General features: G+C 41.1%; 1 protein-coding gene across 2 annotated transcripts; it reads left to right on the top strand.

Annotated features, from left to right (window-relative positions):
- The first annotated feature begins 24 nt into the window (after positions 1-24).
- On the top strand, positions 25-12,789 carry LOC110501550. Of its 2 annotated transcripts, XM_021579205.2 has the most exons (10): positions 25-334; positions 2,967-3,125; positions 3,359-3,526; positions 5,330-5,381; positions 5,605-5,794; positions 5,910-5,946; positions 6,223-6,467; positions 6,664-11,125; positions 11,252-11,330; positions 12,591-12,789. In XM_021579205.2, exons 1-10 carry the CDS (start codon positions 320-322, stop codon positions 12,743-12,745), a joined length of 5,562 nt encoding a protein of 1,853 aa, XP_021434880.2. In that variant the 5' UTR covers positions 25-319; the 3' UTR covers positions 12,746-12,789. The 2 variants fall into 2 exon arrangements, with proteins under 2 accessions (XP_021434880.2, XP_021434881.2); XM_021579206.2 differs by lacking the exons at positions 25-334; positions 2,967-3,125; positions 3,359-3,526; positions 5,330-5,381; positions 5,910-5,946 and having other exon boundaries at positions 5,753-5,794.
- Positions 12,790-13,443: the final 654 nt, after the last annotated feature.

The raw sequence follows: 13,443 nt of genomic DNA, 5'->3' as shown, positions 1-13,443 counted from the left end.
TATTGTTCATCATTGTTGTCGGCTGTTGTTTACTTATTTATTTGTCTCATCACATTATTATACAAAAAAACAGAAACGTAGCTAATACACCAGTATTTATTGTTTCGAGTGGTCTTTTTAGTGGTATGGGGATCCAGTATTGCGTCGCTGATCGCATTGATTGACAGATCATCCCTGAAGTTGTTTTATTACGTAAAAGTTCATTCACATTATGACGTTGCCTGTGTTACCGTATAAAATGCGATAGCTTATATCTTTGGTAATCACTTGGTAAAGTTTTACATGATGGGAACACAGGCTCCAGGCATAGACTTTAACCATGGAGGATAATAAGGTAAGCCTATGAATTGCTAACAGAGAAGCCCTGTGCAGTGGTGCAGGAACCGCTGTTCCGTCTTTTTTTAAATGCTGCGGCAGGAACCACAGGGTATACAGGACATATCGATAAGGGTGCCGTAAGTAGTGGCAGCTGGGTGGCGGTGTGGGCTAACGTTAATGTGCCGCTAATATTATAATTTTTAATATTGTAAACAAATATATGCATTATAATAACCTATGGGACTTGTTATACATAAAATATGAGCCTTGCAAAGATAACAGCCGTAGGCGAGTTTTTACCTAAATTATAATAATAATAGGTGACTCCATAACGTGTCTAGCTCCAACAGTGCAGTAATATCTAACAAGTAATATCTAACAATACACACAATCTAAAGTAAAGGAATGGAATTCATAATATATACATATTTGGATGAGCAATGTCAGAGAAGCATAGACTAAGATACAGTAGAATGGGAAGGATACAGTAAATACATATGAGATGAGTAATGCAAAATATGTAAGTAAACAGTCAGGGAGCAGGTCTCGAACCCTCAACCTTCTAGCCCGAAGTCCAGCGTGCTATCGACTGTGCCCCAAAAGCATGCTCAAGTGGCACATTCGATATCTGCGCTTATAAACCCAGGGTCGTTACAATATGTAAACATTATTAAAGTGAATAGTGTTCCATTGTTAAAGTGGCCAGTGATTTCAAGTATCTGTATATAGGGCAGCAGCCTCTAAGGCGCCAGTGATGGCAATTTAACAGTCTGATGGCCATGAGATAGAAGCTGTTTTTCCGCCTCTCTTCTGGATGATAGCGGGGTGAACAGGCAGTGTGCTCGGGTGGTTGTTGCCCTTGATTATATTTTTGGCTTTCCTGTGACATCGGGTGCTGTAGGTGTCCTGGAGTGCAGGTAGCTTGCCCCCGGTGATGCGTTGGTTGGGCTGATTTACTAGGCTGTCCGCACCAACCTCTGTTGTGCCATGCAATCGTGGGCAATGCTTTTACCATACCAAGCAGTGATGCAGCCAGTCAAGATGCTCCTCCTAATTGTACAACTGTAAAACTTTTTGAGGATTTGAGGACCCATGCCTAGGGCTGTGGCGGTCATGAAATTTTGTCAGCTGGTGATTGTCAAGCAAATAACTGCCGGTCTCACAGTAACTGACCGTTAATTAACATAAACACATTTTGTATCTCCTTGCTTCCACTCATAGCCTACAAACCACTGATGCAGACCTTTGGAACATCTACATATTAAAAAGTCTAATAAATCCATGTAACATAGCCTACACCATCACAATAAATCCAGTCTAAAATGTAGTCTATTTCAGAAGAACAGAATAACATACTCTGACTTGTCCTTATGTTAGAGCCTGATCTGGCTATGCCATATGGCTACACTAGTTCATTTAGCAGACAAGATTTGGTTAGAATTCCATGGCATTATTTTATATTATTTTATAGTATGAAGAATACAATTGAACATTGCTGAATAAAATAAAATGTTTTCTCCAAACGATTTGAGGGAGTGCGCATATGTGGCTATTCTGTGTTTAGCAGTTAACAAAGAAATATGTACTCCTTTATGCTTAATTTAGAGTTATTTATGTAACTTTAGTTGTGATACAAACGTTGGGCAATCCATTTGGATTTTAAATACATTCTAAGGCTGTATGATGTGACTGATATTATGATTTGAAAAAAGTCGCATGAAAGGCATGAGCTCTGCTTAATTTTTTTTGCTCAGGCTGCACACTATTATTCACAATTTGACAAGCACTTGATAATAACTCAAATTACCCAGCGACATCCCCTTTGAGTGACCATAATGCCCCCTAAAAAAATCCATGCTTTTTGCGGCCAGTGTCCATTGTGTCCTTGAGCTGAATATAATAATTATAATTCCCTTCTCCACCGGAGCCACTGCCTGTTTATCATCCAGAAGAGAGACGGAAAGCACCTCTCACTCATATGGCTCTCTCAGATAGCTAAATTCTCATTAGCCATGCGATAGATCCCAAAATGAATACAACCGTTAGCAAAAATGAATTTACCATGGCTAAGGGCTGTATCCAGGCACTTTGCGTTTCGGCTTGCTTCAGAACAGCCCTTAGCCGTGGTAAAATGGCCATATAGCACACAATAGTGCCTTATTGCGTAATTATAAACCAGGCAGTTTGGGTCCTGGATGCTTATTTGCTGAAACAGCATTTCAGCCATGTGTATGTATATATGACAATATACCACGGGTATGATGCAAAAATACTTGTTACTGTTTTATTTATGTTGGTAACCAGTTTTTATTAGCAATATGGCACCTCAGTGTTTGTGGTATATGGCCAATATCCTACTGCTAAGGGCTGTATCCAAGCAGTTTTGCCTAAGAACAACGCTTAGCCATAGTATATTGGCCATTATAAACTGGGTGGTTCGAGCCCTGAATGCTGATTGGCAGAAAGCTGTGGTATATCAGAGCGTATACCACGGGTATGACAAAACACTTATTTTTACTATTCTAATTAAGTTGGTAAGCAGTTTATAATAACTCTGCGTTTGTGTCATGTATAAGAACAGCTCTTAGCTGTGGTATATTGGCCATATCCATGAGCATTTAAAGAATGGTCTAATTTGTTCCAATCAGAGTTTAAACGAAGATGTTCCACATGATCTTCAAAGTTTGGAAGGTCAAGTCCAGAAAATGAAGAATGATATGCTGGGTTTAAACTATCCAGAAGATAGTGAAGTGAAGGATCACCTGCCTCAGATTGAGCTGAAGGCTGTGACAAGGAGAAAAGTTAAGGTGAGAGAAAAGATTGAGGAGAGAAAGGGAAATCTGGGGTCTTATTTGTCCACACTCTAAACCTGTCCAATATGCCATACAACATGTTGTTGTGAGGTTGGAGGGTAAATTGTCCTTACAACAGACTTAGATCTCTTAATATTCAATCAATAATCGTTTACTGTAGTTCTTCTCAAAAGGCCTGTATAGCCACGGCAACATACAGTATGTTATTGACTGTATTGTCTTTTTAGACCAAGAGGAGGACCAGTGCCAACAGGTCCACAGTTGAACAGAGCACTGATACTGATGCAGCTGAGAGAGATGTTGTTGATAATAAGAATGATGAAGATGAGGAAGAGGTGAAGAAGGATCCCCTGCCTCAGATGGAGCAGAATGCTGTGAAGAGAAATAAAGTCAAGGTAAGGGAATAGATTGAGCAGAGATGTGGATATTTGTGATATCTTTCATGTCTATAACCTGCCCCTACAGCATGTTGTTCTGAGGAAGGTAAATTGCCCATACAATACCCTTTTATCTCCAAATAGTAAATCTAGGGCTGACCCCATTTGGTCGACTGGTCGCTAGTTTGTTCGATAGGCTGTTGGTTGACTGGGAATTCTTAAGTCGAGCAGTCGCAAAAGTTTTTTTTCTTCATGGTGCACATGGACACCTGTCTGATTCGCATAGGTCATGTTTTTTTTGACTAATTTATTGCCGAGGCCACAGGGATGGCACAGTCCATCACGCTAAGTGATACTGAAATTGTATATGGTTATATTATGTACAAATAATGGTGCAACACTGATAAATCAAATATTATTTTATAACGAATGCGCTTTTTCCCGCGTTGGGTACGGTCACTGTCAGTGGTTCTGAAACATAATCTTCAGTGCGCGTAGAATTGGCGCCCTTCCCTATGTTGCTATGTGCATAATACAGTAGCAAAGTTAACCAGCATATTGGGATTGAGAACAATGCTGCAGAGGCAGCAGCAGCAGCAGAGATGGGGGAACAGCCCTTGCCTTAGCCTAATTGTCTTAAGAAAATTGAGGAGAGGAAATCCCAATTTAATTAGGTCAATAGCCTAATTGTTAAATGTGCCTGGCTTTGTAAATCATCCATATGTATATTACCAGTCACAAGGATTTTTCTTTATTTTTACTATTTTCTACATTGTAGAAAAGTAGTGAAGACATCAACACTATGAAATAACACATATTTTCTATTTGAGATTCTTCAAAGCTGCCATCAAGGCAAAGGATGGCTACTTTGAAGAATCTCAAATATAAAATATATTCTGATTTGTTTAACACTTTTTTGGTACCTACGTGATTCCATATGTGTTATTTCATAGTTTTGACGTCTTCACTACTAATCTACAATGTAGAAATAGTAAAAATAAAGAAAGACCCTTGAATGAGTAGGTGTGTCCAAACTTTTGGCTGGTACTGTATACATATATACAGAAATGAGACAGATATAGCTTATGTTGCCTGTTTGAATATTTGTTTAATAGCCTACTGATTCTGTGAGCACCAAGCCTCATGCACCGGCAAAATGTTGAATTAAGCAATTTCACAGATTCGGCTGTTTTTAATCTTTGCTATGCTGTAATAAAGGATTTACAATGTTTTGTTGTTAGAACAGACTGGTATTGCTTAGAATTTATTTAGTGTTGTTTACACTGTTCCAAATGGTCAGAAAAAACAATATTGTAATCTAACAGCAACTGTTTGGCACACATAATACTCACGCAAAGCTTGCTCCTATACCCTCCTTTTTCTTGATCTCCAGTAGTTTCCACAACTAAGTCAAATGTCTTCCACAGATCTGACTTCCCCTTTCCCTCCTAAGCAACCAGTAAACATTCACCCGTTTGGCGTTTATTTTTCACATCCACATCCTTTATTTTAATACAGTGTCATCATCGGGCTCTTTCTTTAGTCATTTGTGTGTCTTAATTATTTAATCAAACAGTGTGCTTAAAGCATCAGACAAGCTCAGTGCCTATGTAGTTGATTGTATTCAAACACATAGGGTGTGTCTGATATGGAAAAATACATTTTAACATTAGAACAGGATGACTCTCGGCTGACAATTTTTTTTTTGTTGTCGGGGACAGCCCTACAATCAGTCTTACCCTTGCTCTACTCAAAGGGCTGTATTGGAATGGCTTCATACAGTATCTGCGTGTATATCATTGACTGTATTGTCTTTTTTAGACCAAGAGGACCAAGAGAAACAAAGCGGAGCAGATCACTGATACAGATGCAGGTCATAAATTGAACTCAAATTTCACTGAATGTAATCCTTTTACATGTAAAGGTGATTTAGTATGGACATCTATTGAGCAGAGGACTAATAGCAGAGTGCACATGTTATCCTTTCCTGGGTACTTAACTTCACAAAGTACACAAAGTTGGCTAATACATACTTGCCTCACAAGGTTACATGTTTTCTGATTTCTTTACCTTGGTGAATGCTGCTTTGGACACAGGTCCCTCTACATCTGTGGAATCCTCTGGGATGGCAGTTCAGGGGACATCTCACCAGGGACAATCTAATGAAAAGATCCTAAATGAGTGTGTCTCCAGGGCCTGTCAGACCAGGGCTCTTGGCCTCCCGCCAATCAATCCGGATGCTTTCAGCCCGATTATCATCCGGTTTCTGGAAAAACTTACTGAGGAGTATGTCCAAACTTCTATTGTAGTATTTGAATGCAATCTCATCTGGAGGATTTTATAAATTGTATGTGTGTTGGTGTGCTTTTTGGTACTAAAAACATCTAATTATTTCCTATAGGCAATGGAGGCAGTTAAGCATTGGCAGGATGGACCCTGTAAGTCCCTTAACCTTGAAAATTATTCATAGATATATTAATAGATGTTTCAAGAAAATTAGATACAAGCCTTTTATCTATCTACAGTATCATCCACATTATCACAAACAGTTACATTAAAATAGATTTTTAGTAGCCTACTGCTTTTCCTGCTTTCCAATGTATGCCACTTTCATGATTCTCATGAACATATGTGAGATTGTTGGTATCTCTTTGAGGAGCTTGGTTTCAGAGCCCGGCTATGAGTAATCTACCTACACTGTTTCGGTCTTACAGGTGATGAGGGCATTGCTTGCAGAGATGTGCCTGGAGATTGTGCGGTTTGTATCTGAGGCCATCCTGGAGGTCATCATCCCTGCAATTTTCCGTTTTGTACGGATATACAGCCATGTGTCTCCAGTATCCGGCAAGTCTCTAACAGAATCAGAGAGATCTTCTAGCACAAACCTGAAGGTTCGAACGAGAGGCAGCAGCAAATCCTCAAGGTCTTGCACGGCCAAATCAAGCTCCTCTCGTAATGGGTATGTTCAGTCATTCCTAAAGAAACCGGTTTCACCTAACTACACATGACCCATTTTGTGAAAATATGTTTTGTTATCTGTATAACAGTTTACTCTTAATGACCAGTTTAACTGATTACTGAATTATGCATTAATGTGACTACAGTGTCTATTATTGAATATGGAATGCTGTATTGTTTGCTTTGTATTCTCAAAGGTCTCAGACAGTGTTGCCAAATACTCAGGGAGATGGTGAGTCTATATCATCTGAGCCACTCAGTGACTTTTTTGGGATCACTGAGGACAGTCTCCTCACTAGTGTCCAGGATTCCTTCAAAGAGTCGCTGAACAATGTCCTCTGTATCCAAAGAGAGGGCCAGGTAGACACTCAAAGTCTATCCCGGGTTATTGTTGGAGAAGTGTCAAAGAAGGTCAATTCCATAATCTCTGTGGCCATCCAAACTCCCATCTCTGGGCGAATATCCCCTGTCATTTTTGCCAGTGGTGGTGTCTCCAGCACCAAGGTGGTTGAGGAGATGGTGTCTGGCGTTTCCAACATACTTCAGATGTACATTAATGGGAAGAGTGTTGAGCATAGTGTTGTTCTCAGAGAGGATGGTGTTGAGGTGGATATGACACATTTAACAGGACAGGTCATGACAGCCCTCAGTGGCACTGTTTTGAACTTCAGCAATAAGGAGGAAAATGATCCCGACAGGAGGGAACTGCTTTGTGTTGTTGCTGACCATATGAAGATGCTTGAATCTTGTAAAAGTTCTGAGGAGATGCTAAAACAAGGAGAGAGCAACCTCAATATCAAAGGTGCCAAATCTAGTCTTCGTCTGTCAACACAAAGTATGGACAGACTACTCACTGAGGAGTTTCAGACCAAGGCCACTGAATCGATCCGGGAGATTGTTAAAAGATTCTGGGGTTGTAGATCATGTTGTTCTGGCACTACATCATCTAGTCCAACTCCTAGGATAGGTGAGATTGGAGACCTTATGATCGACCCTGAGGCCTCTGAGTTGGTAAGTACCTTTGTTTCAGACATGGACAATCTTACCCAGTCTATCAGGTCATCCTGCTCTCCTGCACAGAGTGAGCAGATCCTTCTTGAAAACCATCAGAGTAAGATCTGGTCTTACACTGTTGGTTGTTACTACAACATGAAAAATACGCTGAAGAGGCTTCTTACCTGTCCAGAAAAAGGGGATCTCTCAAGTACATTTGTGGAGAGCACAAGAGATTCTTTCACAATGGTTCCAACTTTGTGCCTGGACGTCGGTCATTCCAGTAATGGTGAAGCTGACACATCGGACTCCTTTTCTTGTAAACCACTTTTAATAACCCCCTCATCCATGAATGAACAAAAAGGACAAAGTGAGACCCAAAAACCTCTCTTGGCTCTCAAAAAGTATTTGCAAGACCAAGTCCTCCTTGACACCACAAAAGCGATTGCCAGCCAGGTTCTAGTCTTGTATAAGACTGAGGTGATGGAGAAGTTCTCATCTTCTGTTGGAGAGTGTGATTCTGAAGAGTCTCTAGAGGCCAATCTATTTGTGGATGGCATCATGTCTGACTTGAATGATTTCACCAGTTCTTGTTCCGCCTCACCATCTGAGTTGTTAGACAGTGAACAATGTCTCTCCGATCTCACTTTTCCACTTGGTCTGCAGGACAGCACCACCAACAGTGAATCTACCCAGAGTCTTCCAGTTATAAATATGACGAAACTCTCCAGTTTGTCTTTCCAGACAAAGGCTAGAAAGGCAGTGAGTGAAGCTCTGAGATCTGTCAACCCCTTTACAACCAGCTTACTGGGAGACTCTGAAGCATCTAAATTACTGGACACCTTTGTAACAGATGTGGAGACTATTGTTCAGTCCATGCAGGCACATGAATCTGAAATTCTAAGAATTTCAAAAGTGAGCACCCTTTCTGCTGCTCGTATTATATATCATAGATTTCGAGAAATGCTGAGGCGGTTTTTCACTCCCTGCCAAGACTCTGTGAAGGTCATCGAGGGTGTTACACCAATACATGACGAGACTCTCAAACAGGCTCCCAGTGAAAGTTTAGATTCTCAGGTGACTTGTAATAGTGATTCTCTTGAAATCCAAGCGGACCTTCAAACCTGTACCAAGGAGGTCATTAGTCAGATCCTCACTGTGTATCACTCTGAGGAATCCATGGAGGAATGCCTCTCTAGCCTAAAAGGAGATACAGAAGACCTGTCCAAGCTTTTGGATGCCGTTGTTTCTCAGATTGACGTCCTTGCCGCCTCCAAATCATATTTATCTGTTGATGACTATGTTGTCAATACACAGGACAATATGCATGGTGAGATCAACAATGATGAAGAGGAAGCATCCGCTAGAAGTCTTAAACCCACAGCCTTTGACAAACTATGTACTGAGGAGTTTCAAACTAAAGCCTCACATATGGCTGGTGGGATCCTTCGATCAGGGTTGATTGGCATTGTAAATACCAGCCTTGATGGTAGAAGTGCAGACATTTGTGCAGAGTCCAGTAATGATGGTGATGATAGAGATGTCAAAATCCTTCAGAAGAGTGGAACTCCATCTTTATTCACCTCTTCTCTGCACACCAATTCTGCAGCATCCAACATCGTCATAAGCATCACAAAAGACCTTAATAGCTTCACCCAGATGACTAAAATGTCTGATGCTTCAGTGTCTGGCCAGTTAGAGAGATCCCTGTCAGCTTCAACCCTTCCTGTCAGTGTTCACAACGGGGCCAATGTGAAAGGAAATATAATTTGGCCAGGCACTGTTAACCTGTTCAACAATGTGTTCACCAAGGTCAAGGACTTTTTTGCCCAGCAACAACTGGTCCTCCTAGACAATGTGGTTGAGGCCCCCAAACATGCCGAATCCATATGCAGAACAGCTACTTCTACACAAATGACTGACAGTGAACATGAGGGCAGCCAGACCAGCATGGTAAATTATTCCAAAGCCTTAATTAGTCAGACTCTGATGACAATCCAGAGGAGAGTGTCTATGTCAGAGAGGATGAGCACCTCAGAGAAGGGCCTCTTGACTCGTTCCATCGTGGGCTCCATGTTGGAGGATGTTGACATGGTGAGAACTGATGGACACGAGATACACCGGCCATCCTCCTCAAAGTCCTCCCTGTCCATCACCTCTGCCATGACCAGAGGGTCCCAGAGTGATTTTACAAATTCTCTTCCAGGCACTCCAGTCCCCAATGAGTGGCCTGTTGAAAGCTATTGTCCTATCATTAGGAGTTCGGTCATTGATATGAGTGACTCCTCAACTCATTCACAAGGGTCAACAAATTACACAAGGCAAACCATCTCTGCCATAGTTGACACTGTTATGGAGGTAATTCCAAGAGAAGATACGGAACACATAGCCACTGCAGATGATGTCACTTCTTTTACAAGAAGACTTGCGAGACTCAGCCCCAGGGACGGTCTTCAGAACTTCTCACATGAGCTCACTGACAAAGTTTATGAGCTCATAAAAAGTCACAACACCCCCCAGGCTCTTTTTGTGCCAGCTGGCAAGAGCGTGTCTGACTCTATTCTTTTGAAGCTGAAGACAGGATTGAATGCTTCTGAAGAATCCAGGGAGTTTCCATCTGACCTTGTGTACTCCTTTGCTAAGGAGTCAATAAAACGTCTGCTACAGCAGATTATCTTCTGGCTTCCTCCACCATCACAAGGATCCGGTTTCTGCCAAACTATCATCTCTGATTTTTCTCTGCAGGACACAAGTCAGCTTATCCCGAGCTCTTCTGCCATCTCCATTAGTTCCTCACAGGTTTACTGTGACACAAAGAGCCTTTTCACCAATATAATGGTCAATCAGGTCATGGATACCTGTTCTGTGGCCTCAAATTCATCAGTAAAATTATCAGAGTTGATGAACATAATCAATGGGTTGTCCCCAACTGATGCTGGAACACTTGACTCTGACAGACTGGCTCTCATGACCACTAGCCGTCAGTCTAGTGCCAAATCATTGCCTACACCCTCTCTGTCTGGCAGCAGCACACACAACGGTGGAACTGTGGATATTCAAGTTTTAGGAGAGGTGGAATCCAAGATGGACAACAAAGATCTGGAGATGTCTAGTGTCTCTGTGCATCCATCAACTCCATCAGCCATGGACTCTGATACACATGCATCATTTGACTCCACTAGCAATGACTACACCTCTTTGGTACTTTTACTGATTATTAGATTGCTGTCAATGATCACCCCTATCACATTACTGGAATCCTCTGACATTGGTGAAACATCAAGAGTTCTCACAAAGAGGATTCTGTCTGAGTTCTGTGGCACCTCAGGCCTTGAACCAACTCAAGCCTACCCCCAGAATCTGAAAATCAAAAAGATTTTCAAGGCTGTCTACAAGGGGCTTCTTCAAGAATTTGGGTCAGAGAAGATGCTCCAGGTTGCAATGAAGTCAACGGATTATGCATTTGACGATGCCCTGGTCAAATCATTAACTAGGGAACTGCTAACTAAATGCAATGAGGCTAGCTCTTCACCTCCCTCCATGACTCAGTTGTCATCACACAATGCACTTGGCAGTGACGAGGTAGGTAATTCTGGGCTTCCAACAACTGGTAGAAAGGAAAAGAAGAGAGGAAGATTCAACGCTCTCTGTGGATTCAACCCAAAGGTACATATGTCATCAAAATACAAATTATAAAGATTATTTTTATTCATTACGTACAGTATGATGGTAAACACTGATACCTTTTGTGTGCAATTTCTCCTACTGTACAAATGACTGTTTGGTTTCCAGTGTACTCAGAAGGTCAACAAGAGGAACCACTGCACTCCAACACCTTCCCAGAACCAGACCCCTGCTATCAGTGAAACAGGTAAGTCAATACACTCAAATGTGTACTGAAATACGTTCATTAGGCCCTTATCTATGGAATTCACATGACTGGGAATACAGATATGCATCTGTTCATCACAGATACCTTAAAAAAAGGTAGGGGCGTGGATCAGAAAACCAGTCAGTATCTGGTGTGATGACCATTTGCCTCATGCAGCGTGATACTTCTCCTTTGCATAGAGTTGATCAGGCTGTTGATTGTGACCTATGGAATGTTGTCCCACTCCTCTTCAATAGCTGTGCGAAGTTGTTGAATATTGGTTGGAATTGGAACACGCTGTTGTACACGTCAATCCTGAGCATCACAAACATGCTAAATGGGTGACATGTCTGGTGAGTATGCAGGCCTTTCGACATGGGGCCATGCATTATCATGCTGAAACATGAGGTGATGGCGGCGGATGAATGGCACGACAATGGGCCTAAGGATCTCATGACAGTATCCCTGTGTATTCAAATTGCATTGATAAAATGCAATTGTGTTTGTTGTCCGTAGCTTATGCCTGCCCACACCATAACCCTACAGCCAACACAACGCCATATACGTGGTCTGTGGTTGTGAGGCCGGTTGGACATACTGCCAAATTCTCTAAAAAAACATTAAATTCTCTGGCCACAGCTCTGGTGGACATTCCTGCAGTCAGCATGCCAAATGCACGCTCCCTCAAAACTAGTCAACCAGCGTTTTTCCTTGCTCCTATTTTTCCCAGTCTCTGTCTCTGAGACATCTGTGGCATTGTGTTGTGTGACAAAACTGCACATTTTAGCGTGGCCTTTTATTGTCTCCAGCACGAGTTGTACCTTTGTAATGATCATGATTTTTAACCCACAAGAGTCTAAGCCCTGTCTAGGCCGAGGGGTTTGTATCGTCCTTACTTCTATTAGCCCATACAAACACATTGAATAACAGATTCACTACATGGAACTGAAGTGTCTGTCCTAAATCTGAGAGATATAAGAAAGTTGACGAATATATATACATTTATTTATTTATATGTATATATATTTTTTGCATGTTTTTATCCCCTTCATTTTGGCACTAAATAGTCTAAGCCCTGGGGGGGCCTATGTAACACTTCTGCGTTAAATAGGCGGATTGAGACTGCTAGGCTACCTGCTGCCCTACATTTGTAAATTATGTAGAATATTACAATTTAAATAATAATAATGCAATACTAATTCTTCAAACTAACTAGGGTCAGTAAAATAAAATGTTATGTTTACATTTGACATTTTCCAGCAATTGTCAATGATCAAGAATCCTGCCGAACAGAGAGTGTATGCTCCATCAAGAAGAAACCAAGGAAGCGTTCGCTCATTTCCAGGATGTTTTCAGCTATAGGCAAAGCCTTGTCCAGTCCCTTTACTTCCTGCTATAAAAGGAAGAGCACCTAATCTATATTTCAAAATAAATATTTTAAATAAACATATTTGCAATAATTCTTCATGTTGAGTGTTTTTTATTATGTATTATTGGATGATATAAAGTGTAGTAGTAGTAGTAGTAGAAGTTGTACTATAGTTGACTATATTACATTTACCTTCAAGATACATAAAAATAAAAAAAAGAATAGTGTGCACTTCTAGGTACAGTTGAAGTCTGATGTTTACATACACCTTAGCCAAATACATTTAAACTCAGTCTTTCACCATTTCTGACTTTTAATCCTAGTAAAAATTCCCTGTCTTAGGTCAGATAGGATCATCACTTTATTTTAAGAATGTGAAATGTCAGAATAATAGTAGAGAGAATGATTTATTTCAGCTTTTATTTATTTCATCACGTTCCCAGTGCTTCTTGGCAAAGTGCCTCAGTTTGTCGGAGTTGTGGAAGTTAAAGAGAGACACCAGGTCCTGAAACGCACAGAATGAGAAAGGCATTTTGTCAAACGGAGGGAGGAATACAGAGAGAAAGAGAGGGAAAGAGTGGGTCAGAGACACAGAGAGTGAGACAGACAGAGAGCGTGTACCAGAATAGCAGAGGGACTGGGATTCGATCCCACACAAACAGGGGCGTACATGTGATGTGCTGAAGCCAAGCCTAGGTCAGGAGTCAATAGAGTTAAAGAACATTGCTTTCTTGGACAACATGC

Source organism: Oncorhynchus mykiss, chromosome 22 (assembly GCF_013265735.2).
Source record: "Oncorhynchus mykiss isolate Arlee chromosome 22, USDA_OmykA_1.1, whole genome shotgun sequence".
Taxonomy (NCBI): Eukaryota; Metazoa; Chordata; class Actinopteri; order Salmoniformes; family Salmonidae; genus Oncorhynchus; species Oncorhynchus mykiss.
The sequence above is the reverse complement of the archived record's forward strand: the minus strand, read 5'-3'. Positions and strand labels throughout refer to the sequence as shown.

Coding starts and splice junctions, on each gene's coding strand:
- LOC110501550 (XM_021579205.2), top strand. Junction 6,468..6,663: donor TCAAGCTCCTCTCGTAATGG/GTATGTTCAGTC, acceptor GTATTCTCAAAG/GTCTCAGACAGTGTTGCCAA. Junction 11,126..11,251: donor TCTGTGGATTCAACCCAAAG/GTACATATGTCA, acceptor TTTGGTTTCCAG/TGTACTCAGAAGGTCAACAA.